Below are 25,557 nucleotides of genomic sequence, written 5' to 3' on the forward strand. Positions count from 1 at the left end.
GTACGAGTGTGTGTGCTGGTGCGAGTGTGAGACGCTAATGTTTTAGCCTTTCGTTTACCGACGTCTACCTCAGTGCTAAAGAGAGATTGAATTAAGGCTAAGAATCAGTGAGTATACGACACCTAGCATGCAACAACAAAAACCAAAAGAAGAAAAGCTGCAGAAGCCAAACAAACACCTGTCTGTCAGCGTCCTGTGTCGGTCCTGTCCTTCGTGAGACACTTTTGACTGTCTGTGCTCATTTACGTCCCGTCCCCACTCTCAGACGTTAGCCGCAGTCAAGACTTGCTAATTTTCTTCCAATTGAAACAAGCAGTGTTGTGATTCCACAGACTTCAACACAGCCAAAGCGGCACGTCCGTGTCGTTAGCCTTGTTGTGGCTCATTTCCTGTGTCCACTCTTCGTGTTTTGACGTGTTTTTGACGTGTTTTGTGGGCGGCTCCCTCGCTGTGAACCCAAAAAAAATCTCCTTTAACATTATCCTGTCTCTCGCACCTGCAGGTGATAGAGTTCGACGACGGCTCCGGTTCGGTGCTCAGAATCCAGCCGTTGCGCACGCCGCGAGACGAAGCCATATACGAGTGCGTCGCCTCCAACAGTGTTGGGGAGACGAGCGCCACCACCAGACTCACTGTTTTACGTGGTAGGTCCTCCCCGAGAACGCTCATAGAAAAATTAGCCAAACTAGCGCCTCGGATTAGCGCAGGTAAGTTCTTTTTTACTGCATTGTCCCATTTTTGTTTTCACGCCAAATTAGCCCCTCACGCTGCTTCCTCTTGCCTGATAAGAATTAGCCTATTAGCCATTTAGCCCGCTAAGATTCTCTTTCTAAGTTGCACACAGACTCGTAATTAAGACGCCACTTAAATTATGCAAATGGCCGTCCGGCGCTAGCCTGCAGTGGTTTGATGCTCAGCAGGAATTTTTAAATCATTCCGGTCATTTTTTTTTCTTCATCTCGACGCCGATACTCGACGGCGGCGAGGGTCCGTGACCACCGCCAACACTGCGGCTAACAGATCCGGCAGCAGGGGTCGACTCTTGGTCCCTAGCTAACACAACTCTGACAATGCACGGCTCAAACGTTATCCCGATGACACAAAACCTCCCATTCAGAGGCAAATACGCGGCGGCGAGGAGCACGGAAGGCTGCCGATTATCCAAGACGGGACTTGTTTGGCTGTTAAATGAGGAATACAGTTTTCCAGGGAGGGGAAAAAGAAAAGCCCGGACCGGCTGAATGGGGAGCGCTCCATCATGGACCACAATTACACAACATCGCAAATGAGTTTCTAGTGAAAGGGCTTCCATCCTGAAGGAAAACACACACACACTCACACTCACACACACACACACTCACTCACACACACACACACACACACACACACACACACACACACACACACACACCAGCTCCTTATCTCCACCGAGACAACAAAGGACCTTTTGCAGGCTCTCTAGAGGCCGAATGAATGGGAAAGGTGGTGCGTTCACATGCAGCGCTGCCCTGTTTGCCCTGCTCTGTGTGTGTGTGTGTGTGTGTGTGTGTGTGTGTGTGTGTGTGTAAAACTCAGCTGACAGAAGGTTGCAGCAGCTCGTCCCGGCTGCGTGGCCTAGCATTAGCATCTTTATTACCATTTCGCTGCGCCCGCCCCACCCCGCCCCCCCGACTTCCATCGGCATGCAGAAGGGAAGCGGTTCCGTGTCACTTCCTGTCGCCTCTCAGCTTTGTAAGTAATTGACGGGACACTTTTGGGTCCGACGGTGTTGGTCCGGATGGATTTATTTCCCCACAAACAGGCGGGACTTTCATTTCGCTGAGAGCCGCCGTCACGCGCGCTTTAATGTATCGTTGCGTCCATTAGCAGCAATTAGCCGAATGTGGCGACGCGATTGTTGACGCCACGACAACGCTGATTTCTGACCTGAGCCGCTTCTGACTGTTAATTTCAGCAATTTAAAAAAAAGAAAAAAGGAATCGTTTGAGACGTCGGCTGGCTCCGCACGTTCGCTAGCAACAACTGACTTAAGCTAGTTAGTCGAAGCTCGTCAACACAAGGTCGCCTCAAGGGCAACATTTATTATTTAGAGCAGCTGAAAGCTTCCAAAATGATTCCATATAGTCGCTAACACACGTTATCCAAGGTTTCCCGAAGCCGCTTGGCTCCTTTAAGTGCAGAAAAACTGATCCGGAGCACAAAGATGGAGATAAGTAGCCCAGGAGAACCGATAGTCCGCTATTCCGGATCCCCCGAAAGTGACTCCTTGACTCCATTTGGGCAGAAACGGCAGCTGAGCATCTGTTGAGGGAATCTCGCCGCAGGGCCGACGCCTAATTCCATGAAGGAAGAGCACGAGGAGAGAGGATTCAAAGTGACAAATCCAAAGTAGCGCGAGGATATTAGCATTCCGTTTGGCCTCCGACCTGATGGGAGCAGCCATTAGTCAAGAACTTCCAGGCTCGGGGAAGACATTTGCATAAAAGGCGAACCCCGGAATGTAACGACGTTCCGCTTGAGATCCGCCAGCCGCTGGCCTGAGGTGTTAGCTTGGAACCGGAATGATCGGGCTCGTTGGAGGATCGCGTCTGTTCATTTCGAGGCTCTTTAATGAAGATCGACAGAAAGAGGATTGAAAATTAAGGAACGACGTGAAATCTGATCCCGTTTAAACACCTCGTTCGGATATTTGAACACGGAAAAGAACCGTGTGGATTCCGGCGCTCCGGTTCATGATCCCGGCATGATTAAGGTTTTCGACGGCTCCCTCGTGCTTCCGTTCTGCTGTCAGCAGCCACTTCCTGCGTGTGCAGGAAGTAAAACTTCTGCCGCCGTGCGCGACCTGACAGCGGGAGCGGAAAATGGGAAGCCACTCTCCTGTGACGGCAAAACAGAGTGCGCTATTCCCATTTGTATGGAATGCTGCGGAGGCGCGGGCGGAGCCGTGTCGCTGCGACAGATCATCTCCGCGCACAATAGCGCAGGCCGCTACACGATAAGTGATTATTCACCCACAATGCACTGCTCCGCTCTTTGTTATTGTTATGAGGAAAATGTTCTCCAGACTTCATAAAAGAGGCTGGAATCCTGGATGAGTTGAAGGTCCGATGTTAAGAATTTTAATCATCTCGTGCCTGGAATTGAATGTAAGGACCTTAGCTTGTAGCCCGGAACATTAGCATACAAATTGCGATATTTGGTCCACGTGTGGTTAAGGCAGTTATGGGAATATCGGCATACATCCTTCCCCGTGGGGGGGGGGGGGGGCGTTCGGTCCAGCCGGCCCTCTCGACCCGTTTTGTCAACACGTCATTCCTTCCTTTGACGTGCGAGTCCACCAAAAGCGGGTCACGCTCCGAGAGCTGGGGAAGCTAACTGCCGCGTCAGCTGTTTCTGAGTGCTGCGGGATGGATCCTTGTTTGTGATCACTGGCCCGGACAAAACGGACAGAAAGGGGCGAGCGGCGAGCATACGCCCGCGCGGTCCGCTGCCGTTTAGTTCAGCTACGAAGCGCTTCGACACGGTTATTTATGGCCATGAGCATCAATGGGGCGACGAACCAGTGCTAACAGCGCTAGCTAGTATACGGGAGCTGCTGTGACATGCAGAGGAAGAAGCTACCTGGATATTAGCGTTGTGGGAGGGGCCTGATATTCGATAGGGCGGGTGTTCTTTCCTTTGATGTCAACTTTGAGCCAGGTAGATCGTTCACGCTCCTTCTGACCCCACCCCCACTACAACCGGGGCACCCGGGCAAGAACGGAGCTTCAGGTGTAATTAGCCGTTACCGCACCGGTACAGCGGAGACAAGTTTAACGATTAATTAGATGTTTTAAGGGGGCAAAACCTGCGAGCTCCGCGCCGTAGGTTCGCCGAGCTAACCAAGCTGACGCCTCTGGGAAGCACGCCGCGCTCCGCGTCCTCGTCAGTGAACGCAAACATGGCCGCCCGCCGTGACCCCCAGAGGGAAGAGAGGCCGTCTGCTTCATTTGAAAACCCCGATGTGACCCCAGATCTCCATTAGAGCTCTTTGAAGAGCAAGTTGTCGGCTCTGCAGGACGTTAGCAAGCGTGAATAATCTGCATCCTCCTCTGTCCTGCAGCGAGCTTTTTAACCGTATCAATAATTGAACTGCGCCATGCTACGCTACGCGCGCTCCCCCTCCGCTCCGACTCGCTTCCCTCAGTCATTTAAAGTGCACGACTTTTAGACGCTGATGATACGGCGCGTGAGAGCTAACGTCCTGGGCTGTGACCCGCGAAGACATCACCCGCCGTCACGCACAAAAGCGATTAAAGTTCAGAGGATTAGCTTGAGGCTGTCAGGATGTTTTCATGCTAGCGCACACCTACAATCCCGTCTAAACAGACTTTTCTAAATCGCGTCAATGTGGGCGTTAACGTTGCCCGCGTGATCAAAGTGACCGCCCCGTTTCCCGACATGAAGATTAGCGAAGCGACTCACCTGGTTGCCGGTTCTCTCCAGCTCCACCTGAAAGAACAAGATAAAAGCGACATTAGCACGAGCGCTAATATAGCTAACAATGTTAACGAGGTGAATGTGGCCGATCGTGGCAGACTAACAAGTTAGAGGACCCTTGTCAATATTTATATAAACATCAATGCTAACAGAACAAAAGTAACAGGAATTAGCATGCTAATGTTGTACGCCGTAGCTTGTTTTTGCACAACCGACAATAGATGATTGCACACTGGACCTTTAAGAGGATGAGCGCGCTCAAGCGTGAACGATAGAAGCGAGCGCACGCCAGCGGTGGAGGCGTCAGCGAGGATAAGCTAGCACGCGGCTGTTTATTCCCCGACATGTTCTTTCCGCGAATGCATAATCAATTCAGGAGGATCAAAGGAGGGTTGACGGACTGTTGAGATTTAATAAAAGAGGCAAACAGAACGAGGCTTGTTAAGGTTAGCCGCGCGCTAGCGTTAGCAGCGGCGCCCTGTCACTCGCTTTTCCCTCCTCTCATATAACTCATAACTGCGGATAACAAGAGGAAAACTACATTTTTCTTTCTCTCCTCCCAACTAAATAAATGAGCTGCCGTTTCTTTTTTCCCTCTTTTTTCCGAAGAAAATGGAATCATTGCTCAAGGTAACAGCCGGCAAATGGAATATGCAAAGTGAAGAGGGACAGAAGGCGCAGGAGGCGGGAGACGGACAGAGACGGATCGCGGGCGGCTTCGCTAAACATCCCTTTAAAACACTCCGGATGGGGGGGGGGTAGCGCCCCTGCCGTTCCTGACCAGGAAGCAGGTTTTCCGGGTTTCAAAGCTAGATTACGTCGTACAACCTTTGGGTCAGCAGCTTCGGGGCAGGTTAGCAACATGCTAACGGCTCATTTAGCTGGTTTGCTCCAGGCTGTTGACGGAGGTTAGCGCCGCGGCGTCGGCGAGGATGAGGAACAGCTCCGACGGTTCACGTGGGAAGGGTTTTCTGGTGATTAACGGATCCGATGTCTCCTCGGAATCTCAAACATTCGGGAGGGATTTTTAATCACAAATAAGCAGCATTCAGTTAATTCCAGGACCTCAAAGAGGATTTACGGAGGAAGCGACCGGGAGAGAGCGCCGCGTTTCACCCCGAGCGTCTCGCCAACTCCTGGTTACCGGAGCGTCTTCGGCGTTCCCGTTCCCGACGGCGGCCGGGGCGTTGCGCAACACACTGGACAGTATTTCACAGCTCGTTCCCGACGTGCTCCTCTGGGCGACCAGGAAATAAAATTTTAGTGGGAGCCGGATGGCGTGCCGCGGTCCGCCGCGGGGTCCGCCGCTTCCTCACATCTGTCCGCCGGATCGCTGAAGCACCTGTTTAGAGCTTTAGTGCCACTTCGACCTGCAGTGGAATTTGGGCCTCTTCACACTCCATTACAGGAAATCGGCTCTTTGAGCAACGGCGGCGATATTCACCGGCGCCGCCTCCACCTGCCGGAGCCGCTCGGCCTCCAGACGCAGGACTGGAGTCCAGCTGGGGGTGGGAACGACCCGGAAGTTCCAACCACCCAACGTACCTCTGGGGAGGTGCTGGCACGGACCCCAAACTGCGTCTTCCTGCGTTAATCGAGAGCGCTTGAACGCATCAGCTGAGCTTCTACGGAACATTTTGTTCCAGAGGACTCTTCCCTCCATGACTCGGCTTTATTTTCCCTTTAAAACCTTCATTCGGTTTAATTTGACTTTTGAAAGAGGGGAAACAACAGAACGCGCCAACGCCCACGTGCTGATTAGCATCGATAGCACCTGAACTCTTCTACGCTGGGCGGATCTGGACCTGAAGTCCTCCAGGTCCTGGATTTGGCTCAGAATGGAGGGAAAATAAACACCAGCTTCACACTCGGCGGCGGACATTTGTGGCTAAAAGTCTCATTTGGGAACATCGAAAAATCCAAAATAAGTAAATAAAAAGTAATTTAAGGCATCATTTCTGCCCAACATTTCCACACTTCTACGATCCAGCGCACACGCGCACACACACACACACACACGCCCGTATTCCTCCCCACAGGTGACCCGGCACGCCTCCAGGACCTTTCATCCACTCGGATCTTCAGCATTTCTTCCTCATTGCCAGGTTTTTCCCAGAGGAATGAGGTCCATTTTTTTGATGTTGTCTGCTACAACAAAGCCTTTTTTCTCCAGAATTCTTTATTCTTTCTTCAATCCCAAGTCGAGCGTTATTTCAGACATGAAAGGTATTAAAATCCGTGATAATTGGACCCGAGGATCTGATTTTGCCATAATTCCCAACATGTGATCCCTCTTGTGCTCCAACACACGGAGAGCTTTGATTCTTTGATGGCGCGGCCAAATGCGGAAAAGTCAGCTGCCGAAGCCACATGAAGCGTTTCGTTACTGGCCGAGTTGTTGCTTCACCAGAACTCTCGGGTCATTAAAAATAACGAAGCGTGCGAACACTGAGGCTCCAGTGAGCCCCGAAGCTCCTTTTTCTAACAAAACACGACTTTGGGATGTTTTTACACCTAAAATTGGTGTTTTGGGTGCGAACAAATCTCAGGCTAACGGCAGGTTGAACCCTTTCCTGACCTTAGCAGAGCTACCGATAGCCGTAGCCTAGTGGTCGAATGAAAACATGCTAATCCTACTCGGAGAAGCCCCTCAAGATCGTGACGTCTAGCCTCACAGCTCACGCTAGCGGTGATTCTCTCCTGTTGCCGCTTAGCCGTAGCTGCACGCAGGGAAACGAGCCTTTAAACCGTCGCTGTCAGCCTTTCAGCTAGCATCCCTTTAGATTTACCGCCTGCTCCTGGCAGCTGCGTGATGAACTCCGGTCTATAAACGTGACGCTTCAGTCCTCGTAAACGTGCGCCGCACATAAACGCCTCGCCGCCGCCTCGAGTCGGGCCGCCACGTTCCCCCGGAGCAGCCGATCGCTGCGCTCCCGGAACGTTGCTTTTCCGGTGAACGGTTCACTTTGAGCTTCGTGCGTGAATCTTAGCGGCACCTTGGGACTGAAATAGCCGCTGATGTCATGCAGGAGAAGCCGATGCTACTCGGGGTCGTATTTGCTATTAATGATCAATAGATATAATCTGCTAATGGTTCGGGTTGGCGTCCAGAAATCTGCTGACTCGGCTGCTTTTGGAGCCAACGTCCCTTTGAAACTCCTCCCACTCTTGGCACCCGGCGCTCGTACGGCGCGATAGCGCGGCGGTGGCTAATGTGTGCAAATTGTCATTGGGAGCGGTTTCCCATCAGGCTCCGGTGCTCAGCACTTCTGCAGAAGGTGACTTCAGCGTTTCCCTGCTTCCGTCTCATTGTTGAATATCCGGCTCCGTGGAGCGGGACGCGTCCTCGTCCCGGGCCGTCCTTGACTCGCCGGCTCCTTTACAGGGTGGATTTTTAAAATAATAATAAAACTTTAGCCGTTAAAGCTAATCTTCCAGCTCCGACGGACGTCAACCTGGACTCGCTCAAGTTTATCGTACAAACTAACGACTTTCAGGCTGATTCCCGTTAAAAATCCCCAGGATACAAAAATCGGAGCAGATTGAGGCCGTTAAGGAAACGGCTCTCGTGTGCTGCTCCTGTGGCAGAATCCACCTCTGCACAATCTGGGAGCCGTTGTTCCGATAACGTGATTCGTTATTTCGGCTTTAACACGTCCGAAAAGCCTGGAAAAAAAAAAAAAAAAGATCGGAGGAAAATCCAAACAAGGAGAGAAAATGATGGATCGCGTCAGAACACACAGGTGGAGCCGCCGCCAACACGACCACAGCCGTCAGTGGGGGGGGGGGGTTCAGGCGGGGACGCGAACTTTCCGCTGGAGTCGGCAGAGTTTTCTAACTTTGTGAGAAGATTTTCCCGCCCGAGCGGTTCGTGGTGCCAGATATCTGAAAGCATCGTTGGAAGGCGGCCACGGTCGTCGCAGCCTCTCCAGACTGATGTTGCCTCATGGAAGTTTAAGTAAATCATATTGGAGCGAGGGAAGACATGAATTAGCCGTATCAAGAGCAGGGAGACGGGAAAAGGTGCGGATAAACCTCGCCGGCGTGCCAGTCGAGTTTTGCTGCGACTTCCTGCGAGCCAAACGATATTTCCTCCGCAGTCCTGATTAGCTTTTATTGGTTGAAACGACCTCAGCGATTAGCGAGCGCGGGCATCAGCACACGTTAGCAAAGCTAACCATCATCCAAGAAACCCCAGGCTGAGCACATGAAGCCAAAGCCAGGAAGAAATTAGCTTAGCATCGAGGCTGGCTGGTTTATCCACACATGCACACATTCAGTCTGAACTCCCAGTGTTCCCAGTTTTTCCCTGTTGGAATCCTCCCCCCCCCCCCGTCACTTCCCAGCAGAAGCGGTTCAGGTCTTTTCCACAGGTGTTTAACACCCGTCTCCTCCACGCAGAGGACCAGCTGCCCCCCGGCTTCCCCACCATTGACATGGGACCCCAGTTAAAAGTGGTGGAGCGAACGCGCACCGCCACCATGCTCTGTGCCGCTAGCGGCAACCCAGACCCCGACATTTCCTGGTTCAAGGACTTCCTCCCCGTCAACACCACCACCAACAACGGCCGTATCAAACAGCTGAGATCAGGTAGGCCTCCTCCGACACAAGCCTGTCTCAGAACAGGGGCTTCTCTCGATCTGTCCTCTTCATCCTCCTCTTCCTCCCATGAGTTAACGTTTCATTTGGCTTCTTTTATTTTGTAGGAATTGGCATTGTTTCTCCTGTTTCCTGTCCTCTACTGTGTGTAGATCCCGGTGTGTGTCGTCTGTTTGTCTTCCAGTGTTGTGTTGAGCTGTTGGGACTGTTGCCCCCCCTGTGTTTGCTGGTTTAACTTCTGCCCCCATCGCTCTAACTCCTTAGAACTAATCATCGTTTTGGCCTTTTTGGTTCCGCTGCATCGGTGCGGTCTTCTTTTCTCCATTCTCTTCTTTTTTGCTCACGCGAGTCAACATTCGGCTTCATTTGAGTGCGTATTTTCCAAACAGGATGTTTATTTTGTTTTACTTCCTCTGACTAAATCTGTTTTAAACAAGCTTCTTTAACAAACTAAATCTTCTTAACACTTTAATGCCTATTTTTATTTTAATTGGGGCCTAACCGATCAGCCAGTAGCCCAAAAACGAGACCAGTAGATGCTCGTTTGAATATGTCATACTACTGTTTGTCCAGCAGGGGGCGCTCTGACGTGATCCAGAGTTGATTTAGTGTTTAATGAGCTCAGTTGATTGGATGATCGCTACTATTTACTGACTGAAAATTCACTCAAAGGCGAGATGCGCCGCGTTTAGCTTGTTAGACCTATTTCTCGGAATGGCCATTTACCTCGCAGACCAAACAGTTAAGCTAGCTAGCTGCAAAGGTAGCGCGTAAAGGGCGAGATAGCTTTGATGAAGCTCAACTTTACGCCGGCTGGAGGCGCTAATTGATGTGACGCGACTGACGTGGCGACCGGTCAGCGTAGCTATGCGGCTCCCGGAGACGAGGCGTCCCGGTCCGCCGAGATGCCGCTTCCTTCCAAAGCAGAGCGTCTCCGCATCGGTTGGGCCCTAATCCCAGGATCTGGATGTGAACCAGGAGAGGCGTTGGTTTTGTGGCAGCTAACCGCTCATGTCTGACCGCCTGTCCCCAGCTCTTCTTCTGTTCATTTTACCTCCTCGCTGCTGTTTTTCTTTAACAGAACTGTGCTAAAACTGACCTCACGTAGAGTTTTAACCAAGCCTTGTGAAACAAGCTCGCTCCGAGAATATATTCTTATGCTGTCTTTCTTCTCTCTATATCTCTAAATTTACAGAATCCTTTGGTAAGTGCTTAGCTCTAAAGCACACACCACCCCCCTCACTAATGCTCATGACTCCAACAAGTGTTAAAAAGCATGGCATGCCTTTACTAACAGAGACGCTAGTTTAGGGGATCCTGCTAGAGACACACACACACACACTTCCGCTAACCTCGAGCCGGTCAGCTAGCGCCAGAACCCGCAGCACTGACCGACTGTTACTCACTCACTGACCCAGCACAGTCACACACACCAGCTCAGGAGGGTTGAGGGCAGCGTCCAGCAGGAGGGGTCTCATGTGCTGTAGGTGTGTCCACGTCCCCCGAGGCTACACCAGTGCTACTCTGACCAATGACGTGTCTATGATGCTCTCTCTCTCTCTCTCTCTCTCCCTCTCTCTCTCTCTCTCTCTCTCCTCTGCTAGCTTTATTTACATAGCCTGTTAAATCTAATTTGATTCTTCTTCCAAAGCCCCCAGCCTCTATCTCCTCGTACTAATGCTTCTCCTTTCTAATCTTATTTGCATTCATATTATCCACCCAGGTGGTACACCAATAAGAGGTAAGAGTGCTGAACTGACGTTCACAGAATGAAAATAATCCAAATTCATTCTTGCTGTCAACCCATCCATCCACGGTATCGCCTCCATCTCTGTCCTGTTTACCGGCACCAGATCCATCACGGACCCTCCTGATTTGTCCTGTTTGGTTGACTAAATTCCGTGTTCCATCTTTTCTGTCTTCTTCCTTTCTCCTCTGGTTTTAAAGAGCCTGTCCACATCACTTGTGATATGCTTGCCCTGGCTCAGATAAGCATATCCAATGACAATTGTTTTTTCCTCTTTTTTTTTCGGTATATTTTTCCCATTTTTTTTCCCTTTTCTTTTTGACCATAGCGAATCATGTGTCCCTCTTTTTGTCCAACTAAAACAACCAAGCATTTTTCCCCCCCTTAGCTGTTCTTGTTCAGCACTAAAAAGATGCCGTGGAATCACGCGGGCACGCTGACGACAACATCCTCTGCTTTTTTCTCCCAAACAATTCTTTCTATCTTTGCAACGATATTTTTGGTTTCCATTTCTTCTATTTGCTTTCCTCTCCTCTCTACAAAAAAGCCCAAACAACCACTTTTTTGATAAAGTTCCTACGGTGCTTTTTTCCCCCCCTCTTTCTCCTATTTTTCTTGCTTTTCTTGGGTTGGGAGAACATTTTACTTTTTGACTTTTTTTTCTTCAGGCAAACACAGTAGAGTCTGGCGAGGACCCCATTGGCTCATTTTTGCTGTGCGACATGCGACGTGCTGCAGAGTTGTTGATGCATAAAAGCCATTTTTCCCATGGTCATGTGACACCACACTGCTGATCCCATTGGTGGATTTTTATGGGTGTCTTTTGGAGCTTTCAGAAGCTAAAGCAGTGGTTGGTTTACCTTCTTGTCGGCGGCTCAAGCCGACATTTTGAATTTTGTCTTCTAATACACTTGCATTTTATTTTTCAGCTAAGGGTTGTCTGAAGGTTGTAAGTTGTGCCGACATACATTTCTTGCAAAGATTTGCATGTCGATCCTTCTGTTCCAGAGGGTAAAAATGTTGGTTTTGCCTTAATACTTGAACATTTTTCCACATGCACAAGCAGCGTTTTTTTTTGGTCATTTTTTGGGAACGGGCTGCCATTTTTGACCACGAATTCACCTAGATGAAGTCCAAATTGGTTCTGACGGGTGAACGCTCCAGCTCAGTCTGTGATTGAATATGCTAAATCCTAGCCGACCTAAATTTCTTTCTTCCGACTCGTCCTCCCTTGTTATGCTGCTTTCTTCTACTGTTAACCTCTTTTGTTTGATCCATGTTTCCCTGAAGCGGTATCACTCATCCCCATATTGACCCGTCCAGTGACATGTTGTATATTTAAGGGCTCGTCCCCACATCAAATTTGATGATTTGACTCATTGGCACCATGAAAGCGGCTAATTTTACCAAAACGCGGTCTTTCAGGCTGAGTGTTTCTGTGTTTGTTTCATTTTGGCATTCTCAGAAATTGCTGCTAAAAAGACGAATATTTCCGCGTTTCTGACGCCGTGTTGTGCATGAGGTCGCCATGGCAGCGACTGCTCGCCTCCAGGAGGACGGCAGCGCTCCAAATTAAGCCTAGCTGTAACCGTAGCCGTTAGCCCGTAGCCTTAGAGGCGGGATTACGGTTACAGACATTGAATCTAGACATTGGTTTGGTTTTTTTTTTTTTCCTGTAAACTTTCCAACTGCTTAAAAGCTAGAGCCGGAGGTGGCTGATGTCGGCCCCGAGGTCAAACGCGAGATTTCCTGTTGATCTGTGCTTGTGGGCCGCGCTCGTCGGCCTCATTTCACCGGCGCCCCTCTGTTGCCCCCTTTGCTGTTCCCAACCAGGAGCTCTCCAGATAGAGCAGAGCGAAGAGTCCGACCAGGGCAAGTACGAGTGTGTGGCCACCAACAACGACGGGACGCGCTACTCCGCCCCCGCCAATCTCTACGTCAGAGGTAGGAACGTGGCGCCGGCTGTGTTTGCACGCTTCCCAAACACTCTGAACTCGCTCAGCCGTTAGCGTCGGAGGGAGCTCGTCCGGTTAGCTCGTAAGTATGTTTCTGACTCGCCTGCATCGAACCGAACCTGCGACTGATGTTCCCGACCCTTCCCGTCGATTATCCCGAGTGGAACGCCGACCGCCAGTCTGCCTGCTGTGTTTATCTACTAATTCCGCTGGGAAACGTGGACGAGCTTGCTCCTCTTTTCTCCCGTGGCCTTCTCTTCTCCCATCCGATCAATAGGGAAGACACTTTTAATCTCGGCGCGCTTGAAACGGCAGCGGGTGAATTCATTTTCAGTGTTTCGGGGCCTCGAGCGATCCATAAATTAGCCTCCCAAACCTCCGGCTGTAGTTGGTAAACGTCAGGACTGACAGATTCGGTCGCGGTTTTCTCTCCAACACTTTCCGTTACTGCGTTTTCCAAGTCAAGCGCTGCCTTGGAATTGTTGCGGCGCAGGTGTTCTCACCTGGATTATCCTTTATTCCTGATCCGAGATCATCAGGAGAAAATCCAAATCCCGCTGGTGACTCCGTCCACCTGAACCGCCACCATTAGCCGTACTCCTTGTCCGCCATTGCCATGGCAACGTGCCCCGTTCGGTTCCCGATCTGGAAACTCCGCTTTATTCCTGAATAAGTCCAGGCGATCCAGGTGTGAACAGACCTGAACCTCCAGTCTCCAGAGCATCGCCCTCCCAGGAAGCCGTATCGGAGGAGGGCGCCGCCGTGGCGTTTACGGAGTGAACCAGCACGGCCGATACAGCAGCGTTTCCGCTTTTAATGGAGTTAATAAAAGATATGCACACAGTGATTAGCCAGATTTGCATAAATACTTCCATCCCTTCCACGGATGAGCGCTTCGATCCCATCTTTATTCCGGTGGAGGAAACGATGCGAAACTGTTCCGTTCTGGCCCGTCGTGGCGTGTGGGAGCGTAGCAACTCCTGCACAGCGAGGCGTTCAAAGACCTGCGAGACTTTTGGAGAATTAAAAGCAGCATTTATTAAAGTAAATATGTTCCGCGTGCGATAAGAGTGGCCTGAAAGCCTGGGCTCCTCTTTTGTTCGTTATCTCCTGACCAAAGGTTTTAATTTGAAACGCCGCCGCTCCGACGTGGTGGCGTTCCCGGCTGTCCCGCGGAGACACAAAGGCCCCCTGCGCCACCGCCACAGCGTCCTTCAGACTGTTTCCGAAGCATTTGAACGCCTAAAAAATGTCCTTTTTATTGTGTGTCCCTTGTTTTTCTCCTCTCCTTTTGAACTTTCCCTCCGTCCCTCAGAGCTGCGAGAAGGTTGGTGTGTTTTCACTTGTTTCCACACGACACCTGATCTCCGTGCCACCAGAGTCACTGTGCTCCTGTGCTTTTGTCAGATGTTCATCCAGATCCAGCTGTTCATTGTGCATGTTTCAGGTGTGGGGGGGGCAGCGAGCGTGCTCGTGCATCGACCCCGTCGCCTCTTTATTCCTGCGATGATCTCAGGAATTCTGAAATCTCCACTTTAGAGCAGTGTTAGCATCGCGGTGCTGAATATTCCCCGTAGTCTTCTGTCAAATCGCAGTTTTCAGAAGAAAATCCGATCCTCTGTCGTTACCGGCAACAACAACTCGTCCCTCTGAGACCCCCCCCCACCACCGCTTCCTGGCGCAGATGTTCCCGCACAGGAAGTCATGAGAGCGCTAAACGCGAAACTCCACAAACGTAATGGCATTTAAATGAGCGGTGTCGTATTCCGTCTGCGGGGAGCGTTATCCAATTGGTTATTAATTAAATATTGAGCGAGGGAAACGTATTTAATAATGCAAGCAGCTCCCCTCCTCTTCCTCCTCTTCCTCCCTGGAGAGCTGCAGACTGCTTAAGCTTTGGCGAATGAGCTCACAGTCGCAATATCACCAAGAGCTAAAGAGAGAGCTAGCTAGCGTTCGCTAATATGGAAGAAAACTCATCGTTCTTCCCGGTGTGCGAGGCCCGTTTTTAATCTTGGTCATGTGAAACACAGCAGCTCTGCCTGAAACGGAACTATATTGTTTGGTTTTCCCAGGACCTGGAGCTTGTAGCGGCTAATGTGGCCTTGACATTTCTGATCTACCGTGGCCTCCCCCCGACCCCGTTCCTGCTTAACGCTCCCCCGCAGCCCCTCTGCCTTCCATGGTTGCCTTCAAAAACCTCATCCCTTAATGCATGACAGACGCCCGTTGCCTCCAAAACACCTTGAAGACATCCAAGTGCATTATGGGTGTTTGATGTTTAAGTTCACTTGGAATTTTTTGTTGTATCATGTTTCCACTAGAGCTGTCAAATCCTGTGTCCTAAGATTAATCGGCAAGGCGGCGCGTTCGGAAGGTCGGCGTTCCGAGCCCTGACCCCCGCGGTCGGCGCTCGGAAGCGTCCTTGTGCGGGACGTCGAACCTCGGAGCGCTCCCCGGACAGCGGGGAGCCAATGAATTCCTAATTCAGCTCGTAGAAAAGATCCAATCCAAATGTACCAAATCACGTTTAAGGATAAGGATAAAAAAAACAAACACGCGTGGCGGCCGTGAGTGGGAGGCGGCTTCGGACGCTTCCTTTAAACGGGGGGAAAAGTTGCCACCACAGACGTTTGACAGCACTAGTTTCTGATTTCAGGCTTTTTTGATTTTTCCACATTTGTGAGATGTGACATTAGCTCACATCAGCTGGAGGCGGCGGCGGCGGGAGCGCCCAGCGGTGTCCGTGTGCTGCTCCATTATTATTCTGCATGGTTCTCACCTCACCATTTCACCATTTCACGGATCCAGTCCTGAAAACGTCCAGTTTCACTGCGGCTCCGTTTCCTTTTTCCGGCCTGCTTTTCACTCCCCGTTTCCGTTTCCAGTCCGCCGGGTGCCGCCGCGCTTCTCCATCCCGCCCACAGACAATGAGATCATGCCGGGCGGAAGCGTGAACATCACGTGCGTGGCGGTGGGATCCCCCATGCCCTATGTCAAATGGATGCTCGGGGCAGAAGACCTCACCCCCGAGGACGACATGCCCATCGGTCGGAACGTTCTGGAGCTGACGGACGTCCGGCAGTCGGCCAACTACACCTGCGTTGCCATGTCGACGCTGGGGGTGATCGAGGCCATGGCGCAGATAACAGTGAAAGGTAAAGACTTCGGTTCCCTCTGAGGTGAAAAACGGAGTCGTGCCAGAACCAGAATCCATACATAACCGACAGAACTGGGCAGATCCATAAAGTCCTAAGTGGCGTTCGCAGCAGCTAATCTCCAGGGAACGTCGCAAATGTTGCCAATGGTTGAAAAAACAAATCCGGATTTGATGAACAGGGGGAAGGAACCAGAGTTTGGAGTTCTCCGCACCTGCGTGTCCGAACAGTCGCGCGTCCTGGCGACGGTCGCCCGGCGTTCCTGCCCGCCTCCCAGCCGAGGGACGACCTCGCGGCGGCCAACAGGGACGTCGTTCGGCGTCCTCTGTTGCGGCGGCACTTATCCGAGTGTAATCGCATCTGTGCTGCGGCGCACCGGGAAAGAATGTTCCAGATCGGTGTCACCGTGTTCACATGCACACAGGGGACGCGTACGTGCACACGCTCGCCCGGCTTTGTTTTTCCTAGACTAAACATAGATATTAGTCACAATATAAGAGTCTGGCAGCAATCTTCCCCAGAAGCGCACTTCAGACGGAGCATAAAGACGATATATCGCCCCGGAGCCGCCGCCGCGCCTCGGCACGGGGAATTAAAGCAATAAATTTAGCTGTTCAATTATTAACGTGATAAACACTGGGAGATGTGAGATTAATGAAAACGGCACTCTCGGCCGCTCGGCGGGGGGTCTTTAATCTCACGTGTTAGCTCGCACATAAAAGATGTAAAGTGGGTGCGAAGCTCGGGAACGGGCGCCACCAGAAATTAAAGCCCGTCTGAAATAAATCTGCTTTTTCAACCTTCCCACAGCGTTGCCCAAAGCTCCGGGGACCCCCGTGGTGACGGAGCGCACGGCCACCAGCATCACGCTAACGTGGGATTCCGGAAATCCCGAACCCGTGTCCTACTACATCATCCAGCACAAGTCCAAGTACTCGGACGACCTGTACAAGGAGATCGACGGCGTCGCCACCACTCGCTACAGCGTCGGGGGCCTCAGCCCGTACTCCGACTACGAGTTCCGCGTGGTGGCGGTCAACAACATCGGCAGGGGGCCGCCCAGCGAAACCATCGAGGCCAAGACGGCCGAGCAGGCGCCCAGCACGGCGCCCCGGCAGGTCAGAGGTCACATGATGAGCTCCACCACGGCCGTGATCCACTGGGATGAGCCGGAGGAGGCTAACGGGCAGATCATGGGGTACCGAGTCTACTACACCATGGACTCCGGCCAGCACGTCAACCTCTGGGATAAGGAGATCGTGCGGGGGTCCAACTTCGTCACCATCCAGGGGCTGATCCCCAACAAGACCTACTACATCAAAGTGTTGGCGTACACGTCTGTCGGAGACGGACCGCTGTCCCCCGACCTTCAGATCATCACCAAGACCGGAGGTAGGCCCGTTCTCCCTCGCAGGACCACCCTGGCCCACCTTCCCGCCCCTCACCTGCTTCACCCTTCCCTCCGCAGTTCCCTCCCAGCCCACCGACTTCCGGGCCGAAGCCAAATCGGAGACGAGCGTCCTACTCTCGTGGATCGCTCCGGCGCAGACGGGACAGGAGAACCAAATCACCGGATACGAGCTGGTTTACAGGAAGAGCGACGACGCGGAGGAGGTGACCCTTCCGGCCGTTTGGTTGCATGGCGAGACAAACGCGGGGAGTTTGATTCCCGTCACGCGTTTACTTCCCGACATCCTGTTGTTGACTTTTTATCTGCAACGGTCCCCACAAGAGCTGCTGTTCTGAATAAAGAGTCCAACCCTTCCCCGCAGAAACACATCAGCTTCGAGCCGACGACCACGTACCTGCTGAAAGAGCTGAAGCCCTTCACCACTTACACCTTCCGGCTGGCGGCGCGCAGCAAACACGGAGTGGGAGCTTACAGCAACGAGATCTCCGCAGAGACTCCGCAGACACGTAGGTCCCCTTCCTTATCCGACACTTTCAATTACTGCGCAGGAAACACATTTTCAAATGCATTCAGAGTTCCGAACGGATGCGGCAGAGTCCGAAAAGAAGGAGAGAGAGAGAGAGAGAGAGAGAGAGAGAGAGAGAGGAAAAGCAATTCAGTTCACGCATTTGAAAAGATGTAAACATCCGGCCGAGTAAATAAGTGTCGGAAAATCCCGCTCGATTCACTTTGGAAAGGTTGCATGGCTGACCTGGGAAGTCAGGAGACAAGGTTGCACAAAGCTCACCTCGGTTGTGCTGAAGGTAAACAAACTTCCCCGCGTGGGTGAATTATTCACGCCAACAGAACCGGGCCACCGTTTGAGCGCCGCTCTCCTGACTTTGCACGTCGGCGTGGAGTAGAGTTCCGAGGACGAGCTTTCTATGCGGCGGCACCAAAAGCAGCATTGGGAAGCACCAAATTCAGATCGGAAGCGGCCGTTTTGGACCCGGGACGTCATAGAAAGCTCAGCTTTGAGTTAGGGGACCTCAGATGGGGGACAGTTGGGCCCGAGGTGGCTCACAGAGCGGCGGCGGAGATCAGGTGGGTATGAGGACCAACGTGAGGCGCGTGCATGCCGATGGAAGCAGACTAATAAATCAGTCTTGTCTCCTTGGGAAGCTCTCTGTTGTACAATCAGGCTTTTACCACAAACCAACAGGCTTCGGAAAGGTTGGTGACAAACCCAATATCTTCTCTTTAAAGCATCAACCTTTATGTTTTTGGATTGATGGTAACTGCTTGGCAAATCGCTCCGGTTTCCATGACGTAACGTCTGAGCCCAAACCCGCGAAAGTGTGTTAGGCTGATTTTCATGTCACTTTTTTAAAAAGGTAGGTTCTGTTTGTTTCAGCCTTTTTTTTTTTTTTTCGCCCTCCATCAGCGTCACGTTTGTGTTTTGATCCTTTTTTGTGCATTTTTGACATTTCGTCGTTTCCTTTGCTTCAGTTCTCATCGTCTTTTCTCATTTTGTGTCATTTTGTTGTCTTTTCTTTCCTTTTTTTCCATATCTGCCATCGTCACTTTGACCAAAACGAAACTGAAATGCCTTAAAAACAAAATCCAACCAATGGCCCCCCCCCCACCCCCCCCAACAAAAAAATCCTGCACACACACCGGACCCGCCAACCAGAACCCTCGGGTGCCCCCCAGGACGTCCGCTGTCACAGCTCCAGCTCTACCAACATCCTGGTAAGTTGGCTGCCACCAGCGACTGAGCTCCAGAACGGGATCATAACCCAGTACACCGTCCAGTACGCCGCCACCGAAGGGGAGGACACGGCGCCTCGGCAGATCTCCGACATCCCTCCGGGAAGCTCCCAGTACCTTTTGGAGAACTTGGACAAATTTACAGAGTACCGGGTGAGCGTCACTGCTCACACGGACGTGGGAGCCGGCCCGGAAAGTCCGCCGCAGCTCGTGCGCACTGAGGAGGACGGTATGTGTTTGCTAAAGCGAAGCTGAAAACTAACATCTAGGACTCTGCTCTCTACCGCCCCCTGCCTGCCGCTAATAAGACTCGCCCCTTTTGGCACCTTTTGGACTCGGCACCTTTTTTAGACCTCACGCTCTGCCTCCTTCTGCACAAGCTTCTTTTTCCCCCTCTGAACGCTGCTCAATTTCAACACATGGTACGGCCCTTTAAACCTCCATCTTTTTTCCCCGTCTTTTTATTTTTTTATTTTATTTTTCAGAGTTTTAGAACTTGACGGACGTTCTTGCCGGGAGGGACGACGAGAGGCGGGACCATTTTGACCAAACTTTTTGGAAAGTTTTTGACCCCCGTCATGTGACGCTGTCATCTTTTGATTTTTCCTTGCACCATAGCCAAACCCGCGGCGGCGCTTCAAGCCCCCACGCTTGAAGCCCCCTTTTGGCTGCACTTTTCTCTTTTGACATTTTTCCTCCCCTCACCCATTTTTTAACGTCTTAGACTTCGGTCGGGCCTGTTTTGGCTGTTGATTTTCAACCCTTACCATTGTTGAAATATCGATGTCATGCAGTGCTTGTTGCAGTTTGCTGCACTTTTGTGATTTTTTTTTTTCCCCCCCACCCACTGCAGCATTTTCCGCTTTGGCTTTTGGGCAAGAATTTGAAAGCGGGTCGGGGAGTTCTCCATGATTTTGACCTCTTTTCCTTCTATCCCATGGTGTTCCTCCAGTTCCTAGCGGGCCACCTCGTAAAGTCGAGGTGGAGGCTCTCAACTCCTCGTCAGTTAAAGTGATCTGGCGCTCGCCGATGCCCAGCAAGCAGCACGGTCAGATCCGAGGGTACCAGGTGCATTATGTCAGGATGGTTAATGGGGAGCCCACGGGACAGCCAGCCATCAAGGACATCCTGATAGATGACGCGCAGGTACGACACCACCTCTGAGACAAATGGACCCATTTTTCTCCCTCAGCTCCAAAAGTCTTATTTGGACTTTTAGAAAAGTCAGAGTTGAGCTGCTGTGTCTGTACTTGGAGCTGATCTGTCGTCTCTTTTATCTCCCCATATAATCAGTGGGAATACGATGATTCGACCGAACATGTGAGTAGAGAAACACCAGAGCTTGTTGTGTTCCCAGGCTGCATGAACGACGTATACCGCCTCAACAATTAGCTCGAGTGCAACTTTAAATTAGTCAGATACTGGTAAAAACAACGTCATGCTAACAGTTTGCTGCTTTCATTGTTAGCAAAGCCCTCCCAGGACTGCTGTAGTCCCGGGATGGATGCTAGCGGCTCTGCTGTAGCTAATCATCTCGCCTCTTGCATCCCGTACAGGAAATGGTCATCACAGACCTACAGGCTGAGATGACCTACTCCGTCACCGTGGCCGCCTACACCACCAAAGGCGACGGTGCTCGCAGCAAGCCGAAGCTCATCACCACCACTGGCGCGGGTGAGAGCCCCGCGGCCACCGAGAGGCCTTCTCTTGATAAACCAACGCCCTTCTGACGTGTCTCTAATTGTTTTCTGTCGCGTCTCAGTTCCCGATAAGCCTCGGCTGATGGTCAGCGCGACCAACATGGGCACGGCTCTGCTTCAGTGGCACCCCCCAGCGATAACGCACGGCCCCCTGCAGGGCTACCGGCTTCGCTTTGGCCGCAAAGACACGGATCCTCTGACCGTTATCGAGTTCCCCGAGCGGGAAAACCACTACACTACCAAAGAGATCCACAAGGGGGCTTCTTACACGTTTCGCCTCTCGGCGCGCAACAAGGTTGGTTTTGGCGAAGAGACGGTCAAAGAGGTCACCACAAATGAGGACGTCCCGAGCGGCTACCCCCAGAGCATCGCAGCGGAGGGCGCCACCACCTCCACCATTCAGGTCAGCTGGCAACCTGCGCTGCTCGCCGAGCGAAATGGGAAAATAATCAAGTACGCCCTGCAGTACAAGGACATCAACAGCCCACGCAGTCCCTCCGAACTCTTCATCACAGCACCGGAATCGACTGTCACTCTGGACGGACTTAAGGCCGATACCACATACGATATTAAAATGTGTGCCTTCACCAGCAAGGGTTCTGGTCCCTATAGCCCCAGTGTCCAATTCAGGACACAGCCTTTGGATCAAGGTAGGACCAGTGCCTGAACCCTTCTAGTCCCTTAAGGTCTTTCCATGTGTCCAGTCTCAAACCTCCACAACTTCCCCTGACAACCTTTAACGTGGACAATATGAAGGCCACCTACGGATTTACCTTAGTCTCCCGATAGCTTCCGTGATCTTATCCTAATTTAGTCAGACAGGGAGTAAGCATCTGTGTGTTTGTTCCGCTTATCGAGCCGAAGTCGGTCCGCTTAACGAGCTGCCGTTGGTAATGAGGTAAGAGCTGTTGAGTTCAGTGTAGTTCTCCTCTCCCCCGGTCCTGAGAAGACGTCACCAGGTAAGCTGGAGTGGGGGACGGAGATGGAGGGCAGAATCCTTAATCACCTGCTCCCCTTTTCTTTTAGCAGTGTTTGCAAAAAATTTCCATGTCAAAGCTGCGATGAAGTCGTCCGTGTTGCTGACCTGGGAAATTCCAGACACCTACAACCCGGCTCAACCCTTCACCGTGAGCACAGCGGAGACGCCGTTCAGCACGCTTCTTTCATTAACAAACACAACGCTCCCTCAAACGGACCTCCTTCCCTTCCAGATCCTCTACGATAACGGGCAGAGCGTGGAGGTGGACGGGAAGCTAAAGCAGAAGCTGATCACGGGTCTGCAGCCCGAGACCCAATACTCCTTCCTCCTGACGAACCGCGGGAACAGCGCCGGGGGCCTGCAGCATCGCGTCTCCACCATGACGGCGCCGGACATCCTCCGCACCAAACCCTTCCTGGTGGGCAAGACCAACTCGGAGGGGATGGTGACGGTCGAGCTGCCGCCAGTGCAGGCGTCCGAGAAAGTACGGTGAGTCCGCGTCACCCCGGGGGCAGAAAGGATCCACCTGTGCTGGCCACTGGGGGAATTATGGGCCCGTTGGTGACATCAGATGTCTCAGGTTGTCCAAATAAAGCACTTGGCCCACATTCCCATTAGCTTCCACACCGGATCCCAACAGGAGCAAAAGCAGCGGCCAATCAGGACACCAGACATCTGTTCTCTTCCTCGCCATCGTGACAGAGGGTTAAAAAAAAAAAAAGCCCCCTATTCTCATCTCGAAGGTCGTCTATTTAGCTCTCGAGAGGCCTCAGAGATCCATTTGGCTACATCACAGGGGAACGCTAATAAAACCTGATACAAGAGAGAAATATTGTAGGCTCGCAGTGATAGACATCATCGCTCGCTAATTGCCTCGGCGGGTGGGGCGGCCTCCTGGAGAAGGTCAGCAGAGCGCACGCCGTCATTTGATCGCCGCCGTCGGAGGGATCAATAAACACGGGAAAGGGCGCCCGAGTGATCTGGGATGTGTGTTCATCCTCTGTCTTTTCCAGGGCCTATTACATCGTGGTGGTCCCGCTGAAGAAGCAGCGCACCGGCAAGTTCCTCAAGCCCTGGGACAACCCCGACGAGATGAATCTGGAAGAGGTGCGTCCAGAAATGATGTTTTATTGTCCTTCATTTTCCATCCGTTCTAAAGAAACTGGGGAGAAACTCGTTTGGGGCGGCGACGGGGGCAGCCGGGGATGAGACCCGCTGATTGACGCAAATAGCTGCAGAGAGCGCTGTTCATATGGAGATGAGAACATGAAGTAGCCATCAAGAGCACTGCAGCCCCCCCCCCACCCCCCCACCGCCTCTTTGTGTCTGCGGTAATTACCTGAAGAGCTGCATCAGGCCTGCGCGTCTCTTCTCATCTCAGGAACAACCAGGCTGCCGCTTGAGCACAAAACACTTGACAACTTTTATATTTAGCCGGTTGAGATAATTCAGGAGCTTCATTTCAAGCGTGATTAAAGGCGCCGGGAAACAAAAAGTTTGATCGCTCCCAACCCGCCGCGCTTCAAACCTCCGACGTCTAATGGATCTGCACAGCCGAGTGCAGGAGGAATGCGTAAAATGGAACCTTCTCCCGACTCGTCGGGCCGGATTTAGCTCCCAACGCCAGCTGGGAATGATCCGGGCCTGCGCAGTGGTCAGCCACCCAGTTTCCAGCTCAACGCGAAGCGGAACTTCCTGGTTATTTTGGCGCAATTCCCCCGAGATATAAACAGCTGTTCTGCCAGCTAAGCGTGCTTCTTACTGTCAATTTGGGCCCTTCAGTCAACATTTCCTGAGGCTAAATGCACATGAAAGTGGGAATTGAAAGAGATTTGGGACATTTCCCAACTGGTGTTCCTCAAGGCTCCATTCCAGGTCCAGTCCAGATCTATATGGACAACAGAACACTTCCTACTAGACCACAAACATGTCAGAAGAGGGTGAACTGAAGAAAGACAGAAGATCCAGGTCAGATCCCCAAAAAATTAGAGCTTACAAGGAAAGTCTGCACCCCGGGAAACAGAAACTCTTGGAATTTATGGCATCGAGGAGACGAGGAGGAAAAAAAACGCCGTGCTTCATCTGGCGGCACAGTTCAGGGCCGCGGGCCCCCGTCGGCGGCTGTGACCGATCGTCCCAAAGTCGCCCCCCCCCCCCGTCAGAATTTATTTGTTTGTCAATATCGGCGCTCACCTTTTCACAACTTCTCCCAAGGGCAGCTAGATTTAGCCGCGATGACGGCAAAGATGATTGAAGACATTATCAGGCGGCGCCAACATCCCCGCAGCCAAAACAGAGCGCTCGCACGCACATGCACGCACATGCACGCACATGCACGCGCACACAGACACACACAACTCCTGCCTGGGTGACAGGGAACACACACACACACACACACATGTCAGAGATATGAAATCAGAAGCCTGACAAGCAGCCATGGCTGATTAGCATAATAACGATCCGTGCGTTGGACTGGAAGTTTATAGTCGGACTTGTTTTAGCTGCACTTCCCGTCTCCGCCTATGGGATTTTCCATCGGAAGGATGAGCACCGCGTCTCTTATGTCGGAATTGTCTCTGAAAATCTCCAACTGAAACGAGAGCAGTCAAATGTTTGTCGACGTGCGTATGCTAATTTAGCGTAGCAGCGCGGCCGCTGAAGTCATTCAGCGAACATCTGAGGCCCAGATCTTCGTAAAAAATAATTCAGCTTCCTGTTTTAAATTCTGGAAATGTGCCATCTTTTCATTTTCCAATCTTTTGTGGCAGAGAGAGAGATAAAGTCAGCCATTGATCTTTGCTGTAATCTTCTGCTTCTCGCAATCAACCCGTTCAACTCGGCAATCAGGGAAAAAGCAAAAGAGCGGCGAGATGAACCGATTTGGTTTGATGTGTTTCCGTGTGCTGGGGTGCGTTATCGACCGTCTGCTTCCCGCTCCTTCGCTGTAGCTGCTGCGGGAGATAAACCGGACCAGCAGAGAACTTCGGTTCCGGAGGCAGGCTGAACCCAAAGCTTATATCGCCGCCTACTTCCAAAGTCTCCCCAAAGAGTTCATCCTGGGCGACGGCAAGATGTACGGCGAGTTCGAGAACAAGCAGCTGCAGAGCGGCCAGGAGTACGTCCTGTTCGTCCTCGCCGTCGTGGAGATGCTGGAGAACGTAAGTATATACGTGGGCAGCTCACTTTTCCTGCTACTTTAATCCTACGGCTCCCTCCGACGTCACTGGGGCTGCTAATGCTAATTAGCTACACTTTCTTCCAATTCACTGTGAATAATTCAGGTATATTTAGCCGTGGGACATTTGCACGGCTGCTCTGTTGGCAGCCCGTGAGAGACTTTAGCTTCTTCTCCTTTAGCAGCGTTAGCTTCCTTCCCTCTGGGCTGCCAGTTCTTCGCCCTCGTCCCCACAGCTGCTGCGTACATCCACCGTATCCTCCGGATTTTTCAGGCTCCACCTTAAAGAAATAAAAAAAGCAGAAGCCCGGGAAGCTGACCCTTTAGGGAGCGCACCCCCCCGAAGACCTCCGCTGATCGCAGGAATACCTCGATAAGAGAACTCCCCTTTAATTGCGTCCTACGTGGCGTCCAGCTTATCTGCGGCGCTGCAGCCAGTGTGTACGTGTACGTGTACGTGCGCCCGCCCGCCTGCCGGGGAAGACCAGCAGCCTGGCGATTAGGCAGCCGCAGGCCTGATGATGGATCTGATGAGCTGCAGGCTCCACGCTCCCGTCTGGCGCTCCCCCCGCTAACCCCCCAGTTCAGGTAGAGAGAAAACGATA

At 52.0% G+C, this 25,557-nt stretch overlaps 1 protein-coding gene across 40 annotated transcripts in view; it reads left to right on the top strand.

Annotated features, from left to right (window-relative positions):
• LOC101066428 (receptor-type tyrosine-protein phosphatase delta) overlaps window positions 1–25,557 on the top strand; it is a 185,460-nt gene that overhangs the window by 142,775 nt on the left and 17,128 nt on the right. For 6 of the 40 annotated variants that reach the window (XM_029840574.1, XM_029840580.1, XM_029840588.1 and 3 more), the window contains 19 exons: window positions 503–644; window positions 8,881–9,069; window positions 10,274–10,282; window positions 10,802–10,819; window positions 12,659–12,769; window positions 14,096–14,107; window positions 15,669–15,938; window positions 16,749–17,330; window positions 17,407–17,552; window positions 17,711–17,855; window positions 19,022–19,327; window positions 20,051–20,244; window positions 20,392–20,418; window positions 20,655–20,772; window positions 20,861–21,448; window positions 21,825–21,925; window positions 22,010–22,266; window positions 22,791–22,884; window positions 24,726–24,935. In XM_029840574.1, coding sequence (XP_029696434.1) covers window positions 503–644; window positions 8,881–9,069; window positions 10,274–10,282; window positions 10,802–10,819; window positions 12,659–12,769; window positions 14,096–14,107; window positions 15,669–15,938; window positions 16,749–17,330; window positions 17,407–17,552; window positions 17,711–17,855; window positions 19,022–19,327; window positions 20,051–20,244; window positions 20,392–20,418; window positions 20,655–20,772; window positions 20,861–21,448; window positions 21,825–21,925; window positions 22,010–22,266; window positions 22,791–22,884; window positions 24,726–24,935 — 3,519 coding nt within the window. The remainder of the gene's footprint in view (window positions 1–502; window positions 645–8,880; window positions 9,070–10,273; window positions 10,283–10,801; window positions 10,820–12,658; window positions 12,770–14,095; window positions 14,108–15,668; window positions 15,939–16,748; window positions 17,331–17,406; window positions 17,553–17,710; window positions 17,856–19,021; window positions 19,328–20,050; window positions 20,245–20,391; window positions 20,419–20,654; window positions 20,773–20,860; window positions 21,449–21,824; window positions 21,926–22,009; window positions 22,267–22,790; window positions 22,885–24,725; window positions 24,936–25,557) is intronic. The other 34 variants (XM_029840577.1, XM_029840590.1, XM_029840593.1 and 31 more) reach the window with 20 other exon arrangements.

This window comes from Takifugu rubripes, chromosome 8 (assembly GCF_901000725.2).
Source record: "Takifugu rubripes chromosome 8, fTakRub1.2, whole genome shotgun sequence".
NCBI classification, from domain to species: domain Eukaryota; kingdom Metazoa; phylum Chordata; class Actinopteri; order Tetraodontiformes; family Tetraodontidae; genus Takifugu; species Takifugu rubripes.